At 60.1% G+C, this 15663-nt stretch overlaps 1 protein-coding gene across 1 annotated transcript; it reads left to right on the top strand.

Moving 5' to 3' along the window:
- The first annotated feature begins 4938 nt into the window (after nt 1-4938).
- Nucleotides 4939-12959, top strand: FAM3A (FAM3 metabolism regulating signaling molecule A). Its single transcript, XM_080795800.1, has 9 exons — nt 4939-5581; nt 7109-7222; nt 7722-7745; nt 9738-9861; nt 9969-10027; nt 10436-10486; nt 10758-10842; nt 10919-11045; nt 11725-12959. Exons 1-9 carry the CDS (start codon nt 5569-5571, stop codon nt 11818-11820), a joined length of 693 nt encoding a protein of 230 aa, XP_080651926.1. The 5' UTR covers nt 4939-5568; the 3' UTR covers nt 11821-12959.
- Nucleotides 12960-15663: the final 2704 nt, after the last annotated feature.

The following is a 15663-nucleotide window of genomic DNA, read 5'->3' as shown; positions in this document are numbered from 1 at the left end:
TCCCTGCTTGTTTCCTTCTGACCCCGTTACCCCTGCAGGATGGCGCCTGGGCCAGCCCGGCCCACCAAGGGCTGGCGGCCGCCTGACTCCCATCACCTGGATCTCATCAGCCACGTCTCTCCCCAGCGCGGGTCTGGCAGTCCAGGCCTTGTTCCCCCCTGTCCCCACGTCTAGTCATGACAGCCCTGCTCCCTGAGTCCCCCCGACACTCACACACACCTGTGCTCCTCACTCGGTCGCCCTCCGCAGCATTTCGTCACCGGACCACAGGGGGGTACGAGGCTGGGTCACATTCATTTTCACTTTCCAACAAATGCTTCCACCGTACTCGCTGCCCACGTGGGCCTCCTCCACCGTGACCTTGTCCCCACCGCAGCGAGGACTCCACAGAATCGCTGTGGGCCGTTTACACGCACTGCCAGTCCTCGGAGGCAAGAGGTGTTTAGGAAAGAAGCAGTGGGCTCCTGTGACTGACCCCGGATGCCAGGGCGGGGGGGGGGGCATAGCTGTGACAAGGCACACGGGCCGGGGAGGGGGAGCCTAAGCCTGCGGACATCCCGACATCCGTCCTCCCACGGCTCCCGAGGCCAGAAGTGGGACATCCGGGTGTGGCTGGGCGGAGCTCCCTCCGAAGGCTCGCTGGTGTGCTGTGGCGGCATCCTGGGCCTTCCGTGGCTGGCAGACATGTCACTCAGTGTCTGCCCCCGACTCTGCGTTCTGCCCTGTGTGCTTGTGTGCCTCCTGGTTCCTCTTAGAACACCAGTCCCGTCGGATTAGGGGTCGTTCTGTTCCGTGACCTCCGTCTGGCTTAACCTTGATTACCTCTGTAAACAGGCCCCTTTCCAAATAAGGCCATGTTCCAAGGATCCAGGCGGCCACGGTGGGGGATGCTGCTCATCCCAGTACACTCCCCTGTGCTCCCCTCTCCCCCAGCCCTACTCAACAATAGTGCAGCGCCAGCGCCCCGGGCTCTGGGAGGTGCAGCCAGCCTGCCCGGAACAAAAGGACAGAATGATCAGATGGAGGTGCATTTTATGGAGGGAACAAGTGGCCCAGAAAATCACTCAGGGTGGCAGGGGAGAGCGGGGAGCTTCCACTCCCTGCGGGGGGAGACTTAGCCCAGGGCTCCGTGGTTGTCAGGGCTCGGCCCGTCTCTCCCCATCCCTGTTCGGGAGGCAATTGCCCGGAGCTTTTCGCTTCAGCCATCCAAACCTTACCTGGTCCTGCCGGTGAGAACCAGCTGGAGAGCCTGGTGAGGGCAAGGGAGACAGGGGCACAGCCTGGCGGAGTGCTGGCTGCTCGGGGGGAGCCAAGGCTCCCACGTGGGAGCCATACGTAGATAAAGAAAAAACTACTGGCGGGCTGGCCTGTTCCGCTCTGTAAGCCAGGGGAATGTGTCGCCCCCGTACACAGGAGCGGCCCTCCTGGATGCCGTCTGCGCTCTCCCCATCCCCTCCTGTGACCAGGGGAGGTGGTACACTCAGGTGAGGGAAGGAGCGAGGTCACTGAGGTCACCAAACACAGAGGGTGGGAGCTTCGTGGGATTAGGACAGATCACATACCCCTAAGTGGTGACTTTCCTCCGTGGGCTCTGGACCCCAAGATCCCCCCCAGCCCAGGTCCATGCAGAGGAGCCGAGAAGACTCCATGTGGACAGGCTTGGAGGCCAGGCTGACCCTGCGGGCGGTGGCCTTGGTCCTTCCTGGGGCCTGGGACCTCCTGGAGAGGGGGCGGTGGCAAAGGCCTCCCCGGGAGCTAGAGGGGGCCAGCCTAGGAACCTGCAGGCTCCGCTGTAGCCCTCTGGCTCCCACGTAGCTGCAAAGGGTCTTGCCCTTGACTGCAGAGCAGCCTCATGCCTGATGAGCTGGGGTGACAAAAGGAATGGGGCGGCGTGAGTCTCTGAAGATGTGACCGCGCCTTCCCCCACTTACCACCAGAGGGCGCTGTTCTGCCCACTCTAAGTTCCCAGCCATCTTGGAACCTCAAATCCCCAAAACACAGACCTGAGCATAACCAAGCCCTTGGGGGTCGGGAGCAGTCAAATAAGTGAAGATGCGGGAGTCCGTCCCGACCGTGAGAGGGTCCTCAAGCTCAGAGCCCTCTGCAGAGCCCCACAGACATTCCTAGACTCTGGGGGACCCAGGAGAGCTGTGTTCTGGGGATTGTCCTCTTGGGTCCCCAGGCCCCCTGGGGGACCTGCTGGCATGGCATCACCAGGGAGGATTCCCTTGGGAACATGGGAGGATCCACATAAGGGGAGCAGCGGGAGCCCAAAGTAGAAGAGGGACCTAACTCCTCTGGGGCCCCCAACACATGATGACCAGGTATGAGTGGGGAGAGTGGCGTGTTGGGACCTCCCGATTTCCTCCAGCTCTGTCTTCACTGTGACAGGCACAAGAGTCCAGGTGAGGGCACCCCAGATCCGAGCGCCACACCAGGGCATACACGTAAAGGGCCCTGGTGATGATACTCAACTGTCATCTGACCCCTGGGTGACTGAGGAAGAGGGAGGAACCTGATGACAGTCACCTGTCATCTCATCTCTAAGAACCTGCAATGGGGAAGACAGAGAAGTCCCAACCAAGGGCATTAAGCTGTCACCTCGGCTCTGAATGCCATCTGACACAGAACTTGGGCCTCGCTGAACTGAGACAAATGTCCCCTCTGTCCTGGGGGGTCTGTAACGGAGAAGAGAGATGACAGACACGGTGAGGAGACCCATCTGTCACCTCACCTCCCTGTGCTTACATGGGATGGATGGCAGCAGCCCCAGGTGAGGACAGCCAGCAGTTCCCTCAGCTCCGGGTGCCTGTGCCGAGTCCCCTTCCCCCTCAGGGCATGGTGCCGAGCCTCGGGTGGAGGAGCGAGGGACCCGTGAGGTCGTTCAGCTGTTAGCTCAGATCTGGGTTCCCACCCGGAGACGGAGCGCGAGCCCCCGACTCGCAATGCGCGAGGAGCGCCACGGGGCACTCGAGCCCGGGTCACCGCATTCCCGCGCACGGCCAGACCTGAGCCCTTGGCTCGAAGGGAGAATGCGGCACTGAGGAGAGACATGAGAGCCCAGATGAGGACAGTCGAGGACAAATCTTGCTGCCTGTTCTGGAGACTGGACTGGGGGGCTGCTGAGGACATTCCGCCACCCCTTAAGCTGTTGGTTATTAAAGACCGGCAGAGGCAGGAAGGACTGTGTGGGAGAAATCAGTTGTCGCCTGAGGTCTGCCCGCCTCGTCTAGAGGGGAGGCAAGAGGTCCCAGGTGAGGGGCCGGAGTCTGAGAGAAGCAGATGACAGATCCGTTGAGGACATCCACTGGCACCTCAGCTACGGGGACTACATGGGCACAGGTTGGGACGCCTGGAGGAGAGGTTCTGTGTCCCCTTACGGCCCTTGCCTGCACCCGGACGGGCGGAGATGGGAGGGCCTGGGCCGTGAAGGTGGCCACGCGCTGCCCGTCCTGGCTGAAAACCAGTCGGAGAGCGGAGCTGGGAGTCGGGCGCGGCTGCCGGTCAGGCCCGACGACCTGGAGCGGATCCCATCTCTTGCGTGGTAACTGTGGGGACGGCGGTTGTGCGGTTGTGCCTCTGGCCCCTCAGGGGGACTCATTAAAGCAGCCTCTCCGAGACTCCTGCCCTGGGCAAGATGTAAACACGGTTGTCTCTGAACTACCGAGCGGGCGGGTGCCCCGAGCGTGGCGGGCACCGCGAGAGCGCGGGCATCAGGAGCTCCCTCTGCCGGCGCCGGCGCCTGCAAGCCTTGCCGGAGAGACCGTGCACCCGGGCTTCGGGAAGACTTGTGAGAGTTTGACGGGTGGTCAGCATTAGCTCAGATCCCAAATTCCATGAAAAAGGAAAGAAAAAAAGCTAAGCGCGGACTGCAGCGGCAGGGGCCTGGAACTGATTTCCTTGATCTTACATGTTACCCACAGAGAAAGTACTGCCCGGCGCTGCAAGCTTTCTCTGTTTTGGATTCTTTCCTTAGGAAGAAGGTTCCCGCAGGCGGGACGAGCGGGTCGGGGCACGCCGTGTTCCCGGGCCCTGCTGCCGCCGGGACGCTGCCCTCCAGAGAGCAAGGCGGGCCCGCCCGACGGCGGGCGCTGCTCTCCGGGCGATGCGCGACGGGGGCGTGCTGGGCCGAGCGCGGCGGCCTTCCCGCGGGAGGGGAGGGGAGGGGGGCGGGAGCGAGTCCTCCGTGGTCCGCGACCCGCGACAGCGCGTGGACGTGCTTCCGTCTGGAAAACAGGGTGGGAGGAAAGGCGTCGCTCTGGCCTCGGGCTGCTCACCTTCTCCGTTTTCCCGTGGACTCCTCTGTGTCTCCAGCTTTCTAAAGACACGCATGTCAATTTTCCAAAAGGTTTCTGGGTTTTTTTTAAGATTATATTTATTATATATATTTATATTATATTATATTATATATATTATATATATTTATTATATTTATTTATTTATTTTATTTATTTATTCTTAAGATTTTATTTATTTATTTGACAGAGAGAGATTACAAGTAGGCAGAGAAGCAGGCAGAGAGAGAGAGGGAAGCAGGCTCCCCACTGAGCAGAGAGCCCGATGCGAGGCTCGATCCCAGGACCCTGAGATCATGACCTGAGCCGAAGGCAGAGGCTTAACCCACTGAGCCACCCCGGCTCCCCCCAATAATTTCTAATTACACCCCCCGATCCGGCCACTTCGTCCAAGCTTCAGAAATCCGACCGCAGGCCACGACGAGCTCAACCCCAGTCCTCGAAGCCGGCATCTCCCACTTTGGAGGAGCCCGAGGGGAGACTTCTGCCGCGGAGCCGACATGGGATCCCGCGGAGACCACCCTGCTCCTCCCGAGCTTCGGCCTGGTGGCGGGACCAGACAACACTCAGGGGCGGGGCCGGAGCGGGGGCCCCTCCCACCCCGGCCGGAACGCCTGCTGGAGGCGGGCCTATGGGCGGGGTCAGCGGGCCTGGGGGCGGGGACTCCATGGTCTTCTCCCCTGGAACCGCGCGGCGGCAGGGCGGGAGCGGATGGCGGGGGTGGTGCCTGCGAGCCGTGGCCCCGCCCAGGACCGCCATTGCCGGGCCAGTCCGCGGAGCTGCGCACCTCTCTCGCCGCCCGTCGCGGAGCACAGCCGGGCAACCGGCCTGACCCGGCTGCCGCCAAACCCAGCTTGCATCTCCCCCACGGCCAGGCAAGTCTCCACCAGCCTAGCCCGGGTCGTCCGTGTCCCCCAGCCTTGGGGGTTGGGAGACGGCCCGAGCTCAGGGCCTCCCACGGAGGAGGCCCACGTCCGGGAGAACTACCTTTCCTTCGCGGCCCCAGAGGCTCCCTTGGGCACGATCGTGAGCCGACGGGTTCCGGAGGACTCTCCTGTCCTGGCAGCGCTTCTCCCCGCGTGCCCGAGGAGCCTCACCAGCTCGTTGGACGAGCAAGCCGGTGCACCGATCACGTCTTCCCAGCAGCAGGGGCCAAGCCCAGGGTCATCTTTGAGTTCCACCCAAACCTGCTCTTCTGCTGTATTGCTCCCAGAGCGCACGGTCCCCAAACAGTGCACCTGCCGGCAGCCCCAACCCAGCGGGAGAAGTGGACATGAGGTTGGCAGGTGGGTGGCTTCCACAGTGAAGGGGAGGGAGTTGGAAAAGGGACCAGACTGGAGGCCCAGGTGTCCGGAGGTCTGTGTCTAGAGGGGCCCGGGTGGACCGATGAGTGTGGTTTTGTAAATGGAGGGCCCTACACAAACACCCATTCTGTGATCTTGAGTAAATCCTTTCACCTCCCAGGAACTCAAGAGCTGTGAAATGAGGATCAGGGCAGTCAGTTTCTCCCAACTCGGGTAACTGGCCGCTGTCTGAAAAAACTAGTTAGTTGTGGGAGAGGCTGCAGGGAGCATGGCGGCTAGGATAGGGGGGCGGGGTGCAGTCGCGGAGGGGCGTGGTCTTAGCGTGGAAATTGACCGGAGCGGCGATGGGGCTGGATAAGAACCGGTGAAAACCTGCCCTAGGCCCACCTGACAGCAAGACAGATAGTTTGGCTGGGGGAGGAGCAGATGAGAGTGGGTGATACCGAGCAGAACTCAAGAACTGGAATTCAGGGCTGCTAAAGGTTGCAGCCTTGTAAATGTATCCCAGTAGAGCCGCTGGTGAGGAACTGGCTGGGACGATGTGGCCTCAAGATCCGCGAGCGCTGGAGCAAAAAATACTGCTGTGTAGGTTAATTGGGGGCCAGGAGTTGAGGGCACCTATCCGGAGAATAGACTGTAGGCAGAGAACACAGCCTGGGACAGAAGCTGGGCGTGGCCAGCATTTCAGGGGAGAGTAGAGGACAATCTAAGTAGGAAGGATGAGGAGCACCCAGGTGGGGGTTAGGATGTGCTGCCACGAAAGACACTGGAGAAGTGTTTCCAGCAGGAGGACCCGGGCGGCCAACTGACAGGTCAGGAAAATTGGGGCTGACAGGTGACCCAGGGAGTTGACCCCAAGAAGGTCATATATGACCTTGGCCACAAGCTGTTTCGGTGGGCTGATGGAGACAAGGCCACACCGGAGTAGGTTGGAAGAGAGTGGATGGTGAGACTGGGGAAGACGAAGGGAGGGGAGAGAGGTCAGTGGCTGGATGGGGACGTGATTTGAGGGTCTCTCCTGTGCTGTCTTACGATGGGAGGCGTTGCAGGTCAAGGAGAAAGAGTGGATAACAATTCTCAGGAGGAGAGCTCAGGGTCCAGCTCCACAGCAGCTGCGGGAACAGGTCTTTGGAAGGAGCAGGGACCCTCTCCTCCATCATGACAAGAGAAAAAGAGAACAGGACAGGTGGGATGTAAATATGTTGGTGGCCGCCAAGACAGAAAGTTTGGGGGCTCCTGAGGGAGGCTGGCAGTCTCTGGAGCGGTCAGGTCTGCTCCATACCTGCCACAGAGGACCAAGCCGAAAGGCCCGGACGCAGGGTCCTCCTTCCACCTACAGGAGCTCGAGTCCCCTTCCCAGGCCTCGTGGATGGCAGCAGACCCCCACCTTCTGGTCCTCTGCTCAATTCTTCCCAAGTGGTGGGGAGATGCAGTCCTGAGAAGCCCCAGGGCCATTCGGGAGCTCACTGACAACCGAGGTGGCCTTACCCCTGTCTGTCCTGCCTCCAGGCCCCCTCCGCATTGTGGCCCTGGTTGTCACCGTGGGCCTTACGTGGATCGTGGTCAGCATCCTCCTGGGCGGGCCTGGTAGTGGCTTTCCTCGCATCCAGCAGCTCTTCGCCAGTAAGTGTGGGAAGCCTCCTCGCTCTGCAGTGGCTGCCACTCGGAGGCGGGGAGGGGGGCGCCTCTGGGCCTGGGGGCAGAGGCTCGGGGTGGGGTGGAGGTGTCTCTTTCTGCCAGGCCCCGTCTAGCTGCCCTCCGGCCGTCTCCCCCTATCACCCAGTTGCTCCCGTCTCTGCCAGTTAGAACCCTGGGCCCTGTTGGAGTCAGCAGAGTCTGAGCGAGAGGCAGGGTGTCCCTCCAGACATTGGGACAACAGCCTGGCTGCTCCCTGTGGACTCTCCGCCGGCCTCTGGGATGGGGAGGGGGCACTGGGTCTTGTTTACAGGGCCATTGACCCTTTTCCTGGAGCGGTGGAGGGGAGGGTGGTTGTATCGGGCTTAGCCCCTGAGCCCGACCAGCCCTCCACCTCAAGTTCGTGCTACACGGCCAGGACCAGGATGCCCTGCTGCCAGCCCCTGGAGGCCTCCACCCTAACACAAACAACTCTCTATCCCCACAGGCCCAGAGAACTCAGTGACCGCAGGTAAGGCTACTGTCACCTCCCCACTCCTCCCAGCTCTCAGCTCCGCCTGCCTCAAGTCCTCCGGGGTCTCTGTTCTCCCTGCATCCCCCCCCAAACTAGCTTTCACAGCCCCCTGGGGCTGTTTGCTGGCTGCAAACCTAGAAAGCCAGTTACCTGCTTCCAGAATACACTGGTGAGACAAGCCTAGGATAGACCTTTCCATTTCAAAAGGGAGAAGCTGGAAGGAATGAGGGGGTCACCAGTTCCAGCAAGTCCGAAGCCCAGCAGGGCAAATGCTGTCAGGACTCAAGGCCTGAGAGGCCTCCTCTGAGGCCCAGTGCTCTGTCCTCTGGTCCCACCGGAGCTGGTGGGGGAGTGGGGTGCGCTCCTGGGGGGGCAGTCCTACCCTCTGGGCCTGGGCCGACTCTGCCCTCAGATCCACCCTTGCTGCCTTCTGTCCTTTCTCTGTCCTTTTCAGCCCAGGATGGCAGGGTTTCCCCTGGCATAAAATTTTCAAAGACCTTCTTGGTGTCTTGTCCGATTCATGAGACTCGGGTGTGAGACAGGAGGGCCCTGCAGACCTCTTCTGGGTAATCCCACCTCGATTCCTGGCTTTGGGGACAGGACCGAGTGGAACCGCAAGTCACGCGCCTGCTCAGTAGCAATGGGTCCTGCGGCCGCAGCGGCGCGCTGAGACGGAGTCTTTTCCCGGTTCTCACATCCTGCTTTCTTTGTGCGTAACAATTCCGGTTCCGAGTTATCTTTCTCTCCTCACGTCTTACTGTGAGCAGCAAGCAGAAACCGGGCTGTGTCTGGAAACCTCCTCAGCTCGGTATTCCCAGTTCAGTGTCTACAAGTTCTCCTCTCCTCAGACATCAGAACCAGACTGGGCCAAGTTCTTTGCCGCTTTATGACGAGGCCCGCCTTTCCTCCAGTGCCCAGTAACACGTTCCCATTTCCACCCGAGACCACAGCGGCAGCGTCTCTAAGGCCCATGGCCACCCCACTCCAGCCACGGTCACGACAAGCTCCCCGCGCCCTTCACCCTAGGCTTGCACAAGAAGCGCCTTGAACATCCATCTTTCTGTCAACACTCCCACGAGACCATCCATGCCTGGTCTAGCTGCTCCCTGGATTTTTTTTTTGAAAGATTCTATTTATTTCACAGAGAGAGATCACAAGTAGGCAGGGAGGCAGGCAGAGAGAGAGAAGGGGGAAGCAGGCTCCCTGCTGAGCAGAGAGCCCGACGCGGGGCTCGATCCCAGGACCCTGGGATCATGACCTGAGCCGAAGGCAGAGGCTTCAACCCACGGAGCCGCCCAGGCGCCCCAGCTCCACAGGTTTCTACAGCCTCCCTTCGCTACCCAGTTCCACGGCTGGCACCCAACCCCCCGCCTCCAGTGTCCCCGGGCCTCTGGACTCAAATGCCACGAACTGGACACTTGTCCTTGGATTTAGGCTTAACTAACGAACCCTACCCCACAATGAGCTCATTTTAACTGACCAGGCGTTCAGTGAGCCGGTTTCCAAATAGGGTTATATTCGAAGATGGCGGGAGTTAGGACATCAACACATCTTTTGTGGGTCACAATTTAACCTGTAACAGAGCCCCCCCTCCTGTCCTCCCACGTCTGCCCAAGGGAGGGAGTCAGGTGCTTTCCTCACCGCCACTTCCCTGAGTCACTGTCCCAGCTGCTCCCTCCTCCCCTACCTGTGCTCCTTCCCTGCAAGGCCACAGCCAAGGCCAGCCCTCCTACCTCTTTTCTCCCACCGGTGGCAGAAAAGCCTCCCTAAGGTCCCTGTCACCTTGCCCTGAGGCCAGCCCCAGCAGGACACAGAGTGTCTGTGGAAGTGTCCCTGGCCTCGGCCTGAACCACGTCCTCTCTATCCCCTGTTGGTCCCCTGCTCTGTGACCACTCATTCCTCCCTGTGGGCTGGTCCTGACCTTCCCGTCTCAGATCTCAGGTGACCCCAGGGCCAGGCCCGTGGGTCACTCCTGCTGTTCATGCTCAGAGCCGCGAGCCAGGAAGTACAAGTGTGGCCTGCCCCAGCCGTGTCCCGAGGAGCACCTGGCCTTCCGCATGGTCAGTGGGGCTGCCAATGTCATTGGACCGAAGATCTGCCTCGAAGATAAGATGTGAGCTCCTCGGGGTGGACGGCGGGGGTAACGGGAGACTGGAAGCTGGATCTGTGAAGGGTCACGCGCCCCATCTGAGGGCTCTGCCCCCGCCCCCACCCCGCTAGGCTCATGAGCAGTGTCAAGGACAACGTGGGCCGTGGACTGAACATCGCCCTGGTGAATGGTGAGTCCTTGTGATGCGGGGTCAGAGTTGAGATCAGAGAAGCAGGGCCATGCTGTGGCTTGCCCCCCTCCTTCCTCGTGCCCTCCCCATGAGGAGGCATCTGAACATTCGTCTCGGCCCTCTCCTCCCCTGCCCTCCCCTCTGGGAATTCCCAGGGAGGCCTCGGCAGGGGTTCATGCGAGCTGAAGGTTCCACAGAAGAAGTGACCCCATAAGCAAAGCACAGTACCGGTGAAGAAGCAGAAGTCTCCGGGAAGCTGGAGGGGGGGCAGGGGGCATGAAGCTTCCAGAAGGTCTGCACCCAGCGGCCAGGGCCATGTCCTTAGCCTCGTTCAAGAGGGGCTGCGGTGGTCAGGTGAGCTGCCCGGCGGCTCAAGTAGCAGGACCCCCTCCCTCCCTGTCACCGCAGGGGTCAGCGGCGAGCTCATCGAGGCCCGGGCCTTTGACATGTGGGCAGGAGGTGAGTCGCCGTGTGCCGCCAGATCGCTGACGTGCCGCCCTCTGCCCATCGCTGTGGCTCCTCGGGTTCGGAAAAGGCAGGGACAGGGACAGGTGTACACTCATCAGGGTTGCTATACCAGTTTGTCCCTGCACTCCCGTGGTGACCCTTGGTGGGTGTGTCCCTGGCCTGATCCCTCCTTTTAGTCTCCTTATTTGGAGAGCGGGGGCTGGTGGGGGTGGGTACCCTGTGCGGCTCGATGCTCCGTGTTTCATGGGACCTGTCACCCCAGATGTCAACGACCTGCTGAAGTTCATTCGGCCACTGCATGAAGGCACCCTGGTATTTGTGGCATCCTACGACGACCCAGCCACCAAGTAAGTGACTGCCCAGGCCGGCCTCAGCTTCGCGCTGCCACGGTGACCACTTACGGCTCTTCCTTGTGTGTGGCAGGATGAATGAAGAGACCAGGAAGCTTTTCAGCGATCTGGGCAGCAAGAACGTGAAGGATCTGGCTTTTCGGGACAGCTGGGTGTTCGTGGGGGCCAAGGGCGTGCAGAACAAGAGCCCCTTCGAGCAGGTACGAGAGCCCGGCCCTCCACTTCCTGCCCCTCTGCCTCCAGCCCACCAGCGCGCCTCAGGCTCCCCCGGATCTGCCGTCTGCACAGGGAAAGCTTTCACAATTAGGAAATCTTTCTCCCAGACGCCTTCCAGATGCTCAGTGCCCCGATGCACCCCGCACGCCTCCTCCCCCCCCCTCCCGGCCCTGCTGACCTCTGGCCCACTGGCCCTCCAGACCCACCATGCCAAGCCCCGTCGGAGGGGCTGGGAAGGCCCGGGCCCCGTCCTCCTCTTTGGGAGGCTCTCGGCCGGGTGAAAGCCCCAGCGCCCACACAGCCTGAGACAAACAGGCTGTTCCCATGGTTTCTGGAAGGCTCTGGCTGCCACCAAAGACATGAAATGTTCCCTCTGGCTTTGTTCTTCCTGAAGCTTCCAGCAGCTCGCTGCTGCGGGTCAGGTGAGGGCGGAACGGACATCGCGTTCCCTCCTCGCCGTCCCCGGCGTGCGGCGCCCACACTCCCCCTGTGCAGCGCTTGCCCTGCCGCAGATGACAGGATCGGGCCTCAGGGACAGACAGCAGCAGGGGGGGGGGGTGCCCTGAGCGCGCACGGTTGGCTGACGCCAGCGCGGAGCGACCGAAGCTCCGGCGTCCCTTCCGCCCGAGGGCTGAGGCCGGCTTCCGCCCCCCAACCCCGCAGCACGTGAAGAACAGCAAGCACACCAACAAGTACGAAGGCTGGCCCGAGGCGCTGGAGATGGAGGGCTGCATCCCGAGGAGGACCACGGCCCGCTAGCCCGGCCGCGCGCAGGACCAGCCCAGGGAGGCCGCGTGCGCCGGGCCGGGAGGAGGCACCGCTGCGGGCCCGAGGCCGGACGAGCGCGCTCTGGCCCCGCACGTCGTCGGGGCTCCGAGGCGGTGACCCGAGGGGCCGGGCGCGACCGGGGAGCGGGGGCGGCGGGGGCCGGCCCCTCTCCGTATTTCCTAAAGCTGCCTCCCCCCGGGAGCCCCAGCCCGACCCCCGCGCGACGGCGGCTCCCGGGGTGGGGGCGGGGGGGGGGCCCTGCGGTCCCAGAGCCAATCGCCGCCTCTCCGGCCAGTCCGGATTCCGGTGTGACGCCTTCGGAGGGGCCGCGCCTGCTGGCAGTTCGGGAGCCGACGGCCGCCCGCCTCGCCCTGCGCGGGAAGGGGCCCCTGCGGAGACGGGCTGGCGGGGGCGCTGCAGGGCCGTGCGACGGCCATCAGGGGGCCGGCCTCCCAGATGGGCTCTTAATAAACGAGTGGCCCCCAGTGGAATCAAGTGCGTTCATGTGCCGGGAGCTGGGCGGCCCCGCTCCCACAGCCTTCGTAGACAACCCTAGTTTCCAGGGCTCCTGCCCCTGACACGCAGCTCGCCGCTGGCATGCCCGCAGCCCTGCCCAGGCGAGAGCATTCTGCCACCGACTCCTTCTCACACCTCAAGGCCGCTAGAGACGGGGATGAGAATTAAAAACAGCCGGGTGCCTCCCCACTGCCCACACCCTCCCTCAGGAGCTCGTGTTACCTGCGGCACTTGACTTTGAATGCCTTTGAGATCAGGGCTTCAAAGCCCAAGTTGTGACCTATTCGGCATTTCTTAAACATTACGGTTCTGTTTCCCTTCGTTGGGTGACAATCAGCAAGAAACTGTAAGGAGTATTGCTGGACCGGCACATCCGGGAGCAAAGAAGCGGTCTGAAGTCAGAAAAAGAAAAGGCAGATCGAACTTCCGAGATCGAGGGAATCCAGGAGCCAGCCAAGCGACCTCAACGGGGCTGCGGCAGGGGCGAAGGACTTCAGTAGTGCCGCTCTGGAGACGGGTTTCCCCAGCCTTGACCTTCTAGGAGTTCAGTGCAGCCAGAATGTGAACAGAGTGTCAAGAAAGAAAAGTAAGGAGCAGGTCAAAGAGTGAGAGGCCCCCAGGGCCACCCAAAAGGAGAGGCTGTGGTGGTGACGCCGGGACCTCAAAGGTCAGGGAGGTGGAGACACCAGAAGGGCAGAGTCCACTCCCAGCCCGGCCCTGAGCCAAGCGCTTGAGGTGCCTGCATTATTTATAGACATTCTTAGAACAGTTTCAGATTTGCAGCAATGTTGAGTAGAAACTGCAGAGTTCCCACATCCCCAGTCTACGCTGACATGTCATCACTGAACCCCAAGTTCACAGCAGGGTTCCCTCCTGCTGTTATACAGGCTATGGCTTTCACAGACGGATAACGCGTAGTATCATACAAGTATGCACTTTTAAACCTATCATAGAAAATTCTGAACATCCCCTGAAGGAGAGAGAACAGCATCACGAAGCCCTGTGTACCCACTGAGCTGCCCCCGTGATCACTGTGTGGCCAGTGTTCCACCTGCGCCTCCCACCGGCTCTCCAGTTCCACGCACTACCTGCGTGGGCCTCTCGGCAACCCTAGCGAGAAGGGACTATCACTATCCCCACCCGCAGGATAGAGACAAGTCCCTGGCGAGTTTAGAAGAATTTCGCTGGAGCTGGGAGGCCAGAAGCCAAGTAAGTGGGGCTCCCCAAGGTTGGTAGCATGTCCCAAAAGAAACAGAACCTCGCAGAAAGTCCACACTGCGAGGCTGGGAGGCACGCAGCCCCACTGTGCCTCATTCAACTACTGCGGTCACTTGACTGTTCCCAAATGCCTGCCAAGGGCCTGCCCCGGGCTGGGTTACATGCTGGGACCATTGGTGTGAGCCCCAGCGATGGTCCCGAACTCCTCAGGGACCTTTGCCCTCACGTGGAGTCACCAGAGTCACACGATGGAAACAGCAAGCCAGCTTAAATCCGCACCTTGGGCCAACCCAGGCTAGGAAGCGGATGATGGTGTGGAGCACAGCCTGCCCAAAGCGGAGGCAAAGCTGTATCCTTCGGTCCTCCTCCACCGGGGTACAGGGCTGGTGCCCCTCCCCCACCTACCCTTGAGGAGTTAGCTCACCTTTGGTTGTAAGTGTCAGGATCCCCAACTCAAAGTGACATAACCAAAATTAAGTAATGACATGGGAGGGGCACTTAGTATTCCCATATCGGACCCCAATGCCCACAGGTGACTCTAGCCCCAATTATGTTATCGGGACATGAGCTCCCTCCATCTCTTGGCTCTACTTTTCTCTGTAATTTGCTTCATTTTCAAACATGCTGTCTCCCCCACTCAGGGGGAGCAGTAGTAGAGGTCCCAGTTTAGTAATCCCAGCCAAAAAAGAGCTCCCGCCTTCCCCGCAGTTCTAGCACAAGTCCCTGGGAACTAGCTCTCATTGGTCCAGGTCAGATTATGGGCGTATCCTCTTAGGATATGGCTGGCTCCGATTGGGCTACACCGAAGCGTGTGCCCACCCCAGAGGCAAGTGCTGGAGTGACCCACATCCAGACCTTGTGTACCAAGTGTGGAGCAGGGACGCCTCCCACAAAGAAAACCGAGGTCCTGTTACCTGATGCTGGGCAGGCAAAAATGACAGTTGTCACCCGTCCCTATAAATAGCAAATGCATGCCATACTTGTGCTTGTGTAGAACGTGTCTTCCCTGCACACTGATCTACCACACAGATTCCTAGAGACGGCTGCCCAGAGACCGGGAGGTAAGCATACCTCTCAGGGTCGCCACCGTGGCCCTATTACATAGTACAGTGGCAGGGCTCCCCTCTGAACTGCATTTAGGTTTTGACTGTCACTACTGTTTGTTCTACATGTTCTCTCAGTCCAGATGACTTCTCTTTTGGAAGTAGATGTCTTTGACTGATTTGTAGAGCCCTTCCTCCTCTCCTGAGGTGGATTATTAATCCCCCAAATCAACTATGAACATTCTCTTACCTTTAATGTAGCCGTCCTTTTCCCCCGTACAGGCCTCCAAATTCCCTCATGCCGGACATCCCCCCAGCCCACTCTGGCTTTTCAGGGAGGGCTGAGGTGACTGACAGTAACAGGGAGCAGCCTTCTAACTACATTTACTCCCCTTGAGCCCTGGCAGCAACTCCCATTTAGTTGGATTATTAAAACACAGGTTTCCTCCAGGGAGGACAAGTCTTTTAGGTTCTCCTTTCCCAGGTCTTCCGGGGGGACCCATTCACCTTCTCCATTTGGCCGGTAATACCCGTCCTCAGACACCCTGACCCGCACTGCCCTTTTGTAAACTGCACTTTCCATTGCAGCATTGTGTCAAACGCAGGCCTCTCCCCTGCGCCAGGCCACTTCCATCAGGACCCCCTTAGCCTCATTTGTGAGGTCCTCTGAGGCCAAAGAAGAGCGGAGAGCTAGGGCCTCTGAATGTTTCTGATCAAACCCTCTGGCGCATAAAGCCCACCATATGTTTATCTGTTTACATATCACATACGCTGCCCATGTGAACTTTATGAAACATACAATTTTTAAGTAAAATGTATTTAAATTTAAACTAAGATTTTTATTATTAAAGTTAGTATGGTGCCTGAAAAATTAAACTAAAATACAGACGCTGATTTGTTTTGTTTACATTCTCAACGATTCAGCACCTCCGGTGGGCACGTACCGGTGATTCAGGACCACTAGCGTCCATCAGAGCCGTGACAAATTTTTCCAGAGCAGCGGGTGGCCACTGTCCCGCTGACCGACTGACTGCAGTTGCCCAGCAGCCTTTCACAA

Source organism: Martes martes, assembly GCF_963455335.1.
Source record: "Martes martes genome assembly, chromosome: X".
In the NCBI taxonomy this organism is placed as follows: Eukaryota; Metazoa; Chordata; class Mammalia; order Carnivora; family Mustelidae; genus Martes; species Martes martes.
The sequence above is the reverse complement of the archived record's forward strand: the minus strand, read 5'-3'. Positions and strand labels throughout refer to the sequence as shown.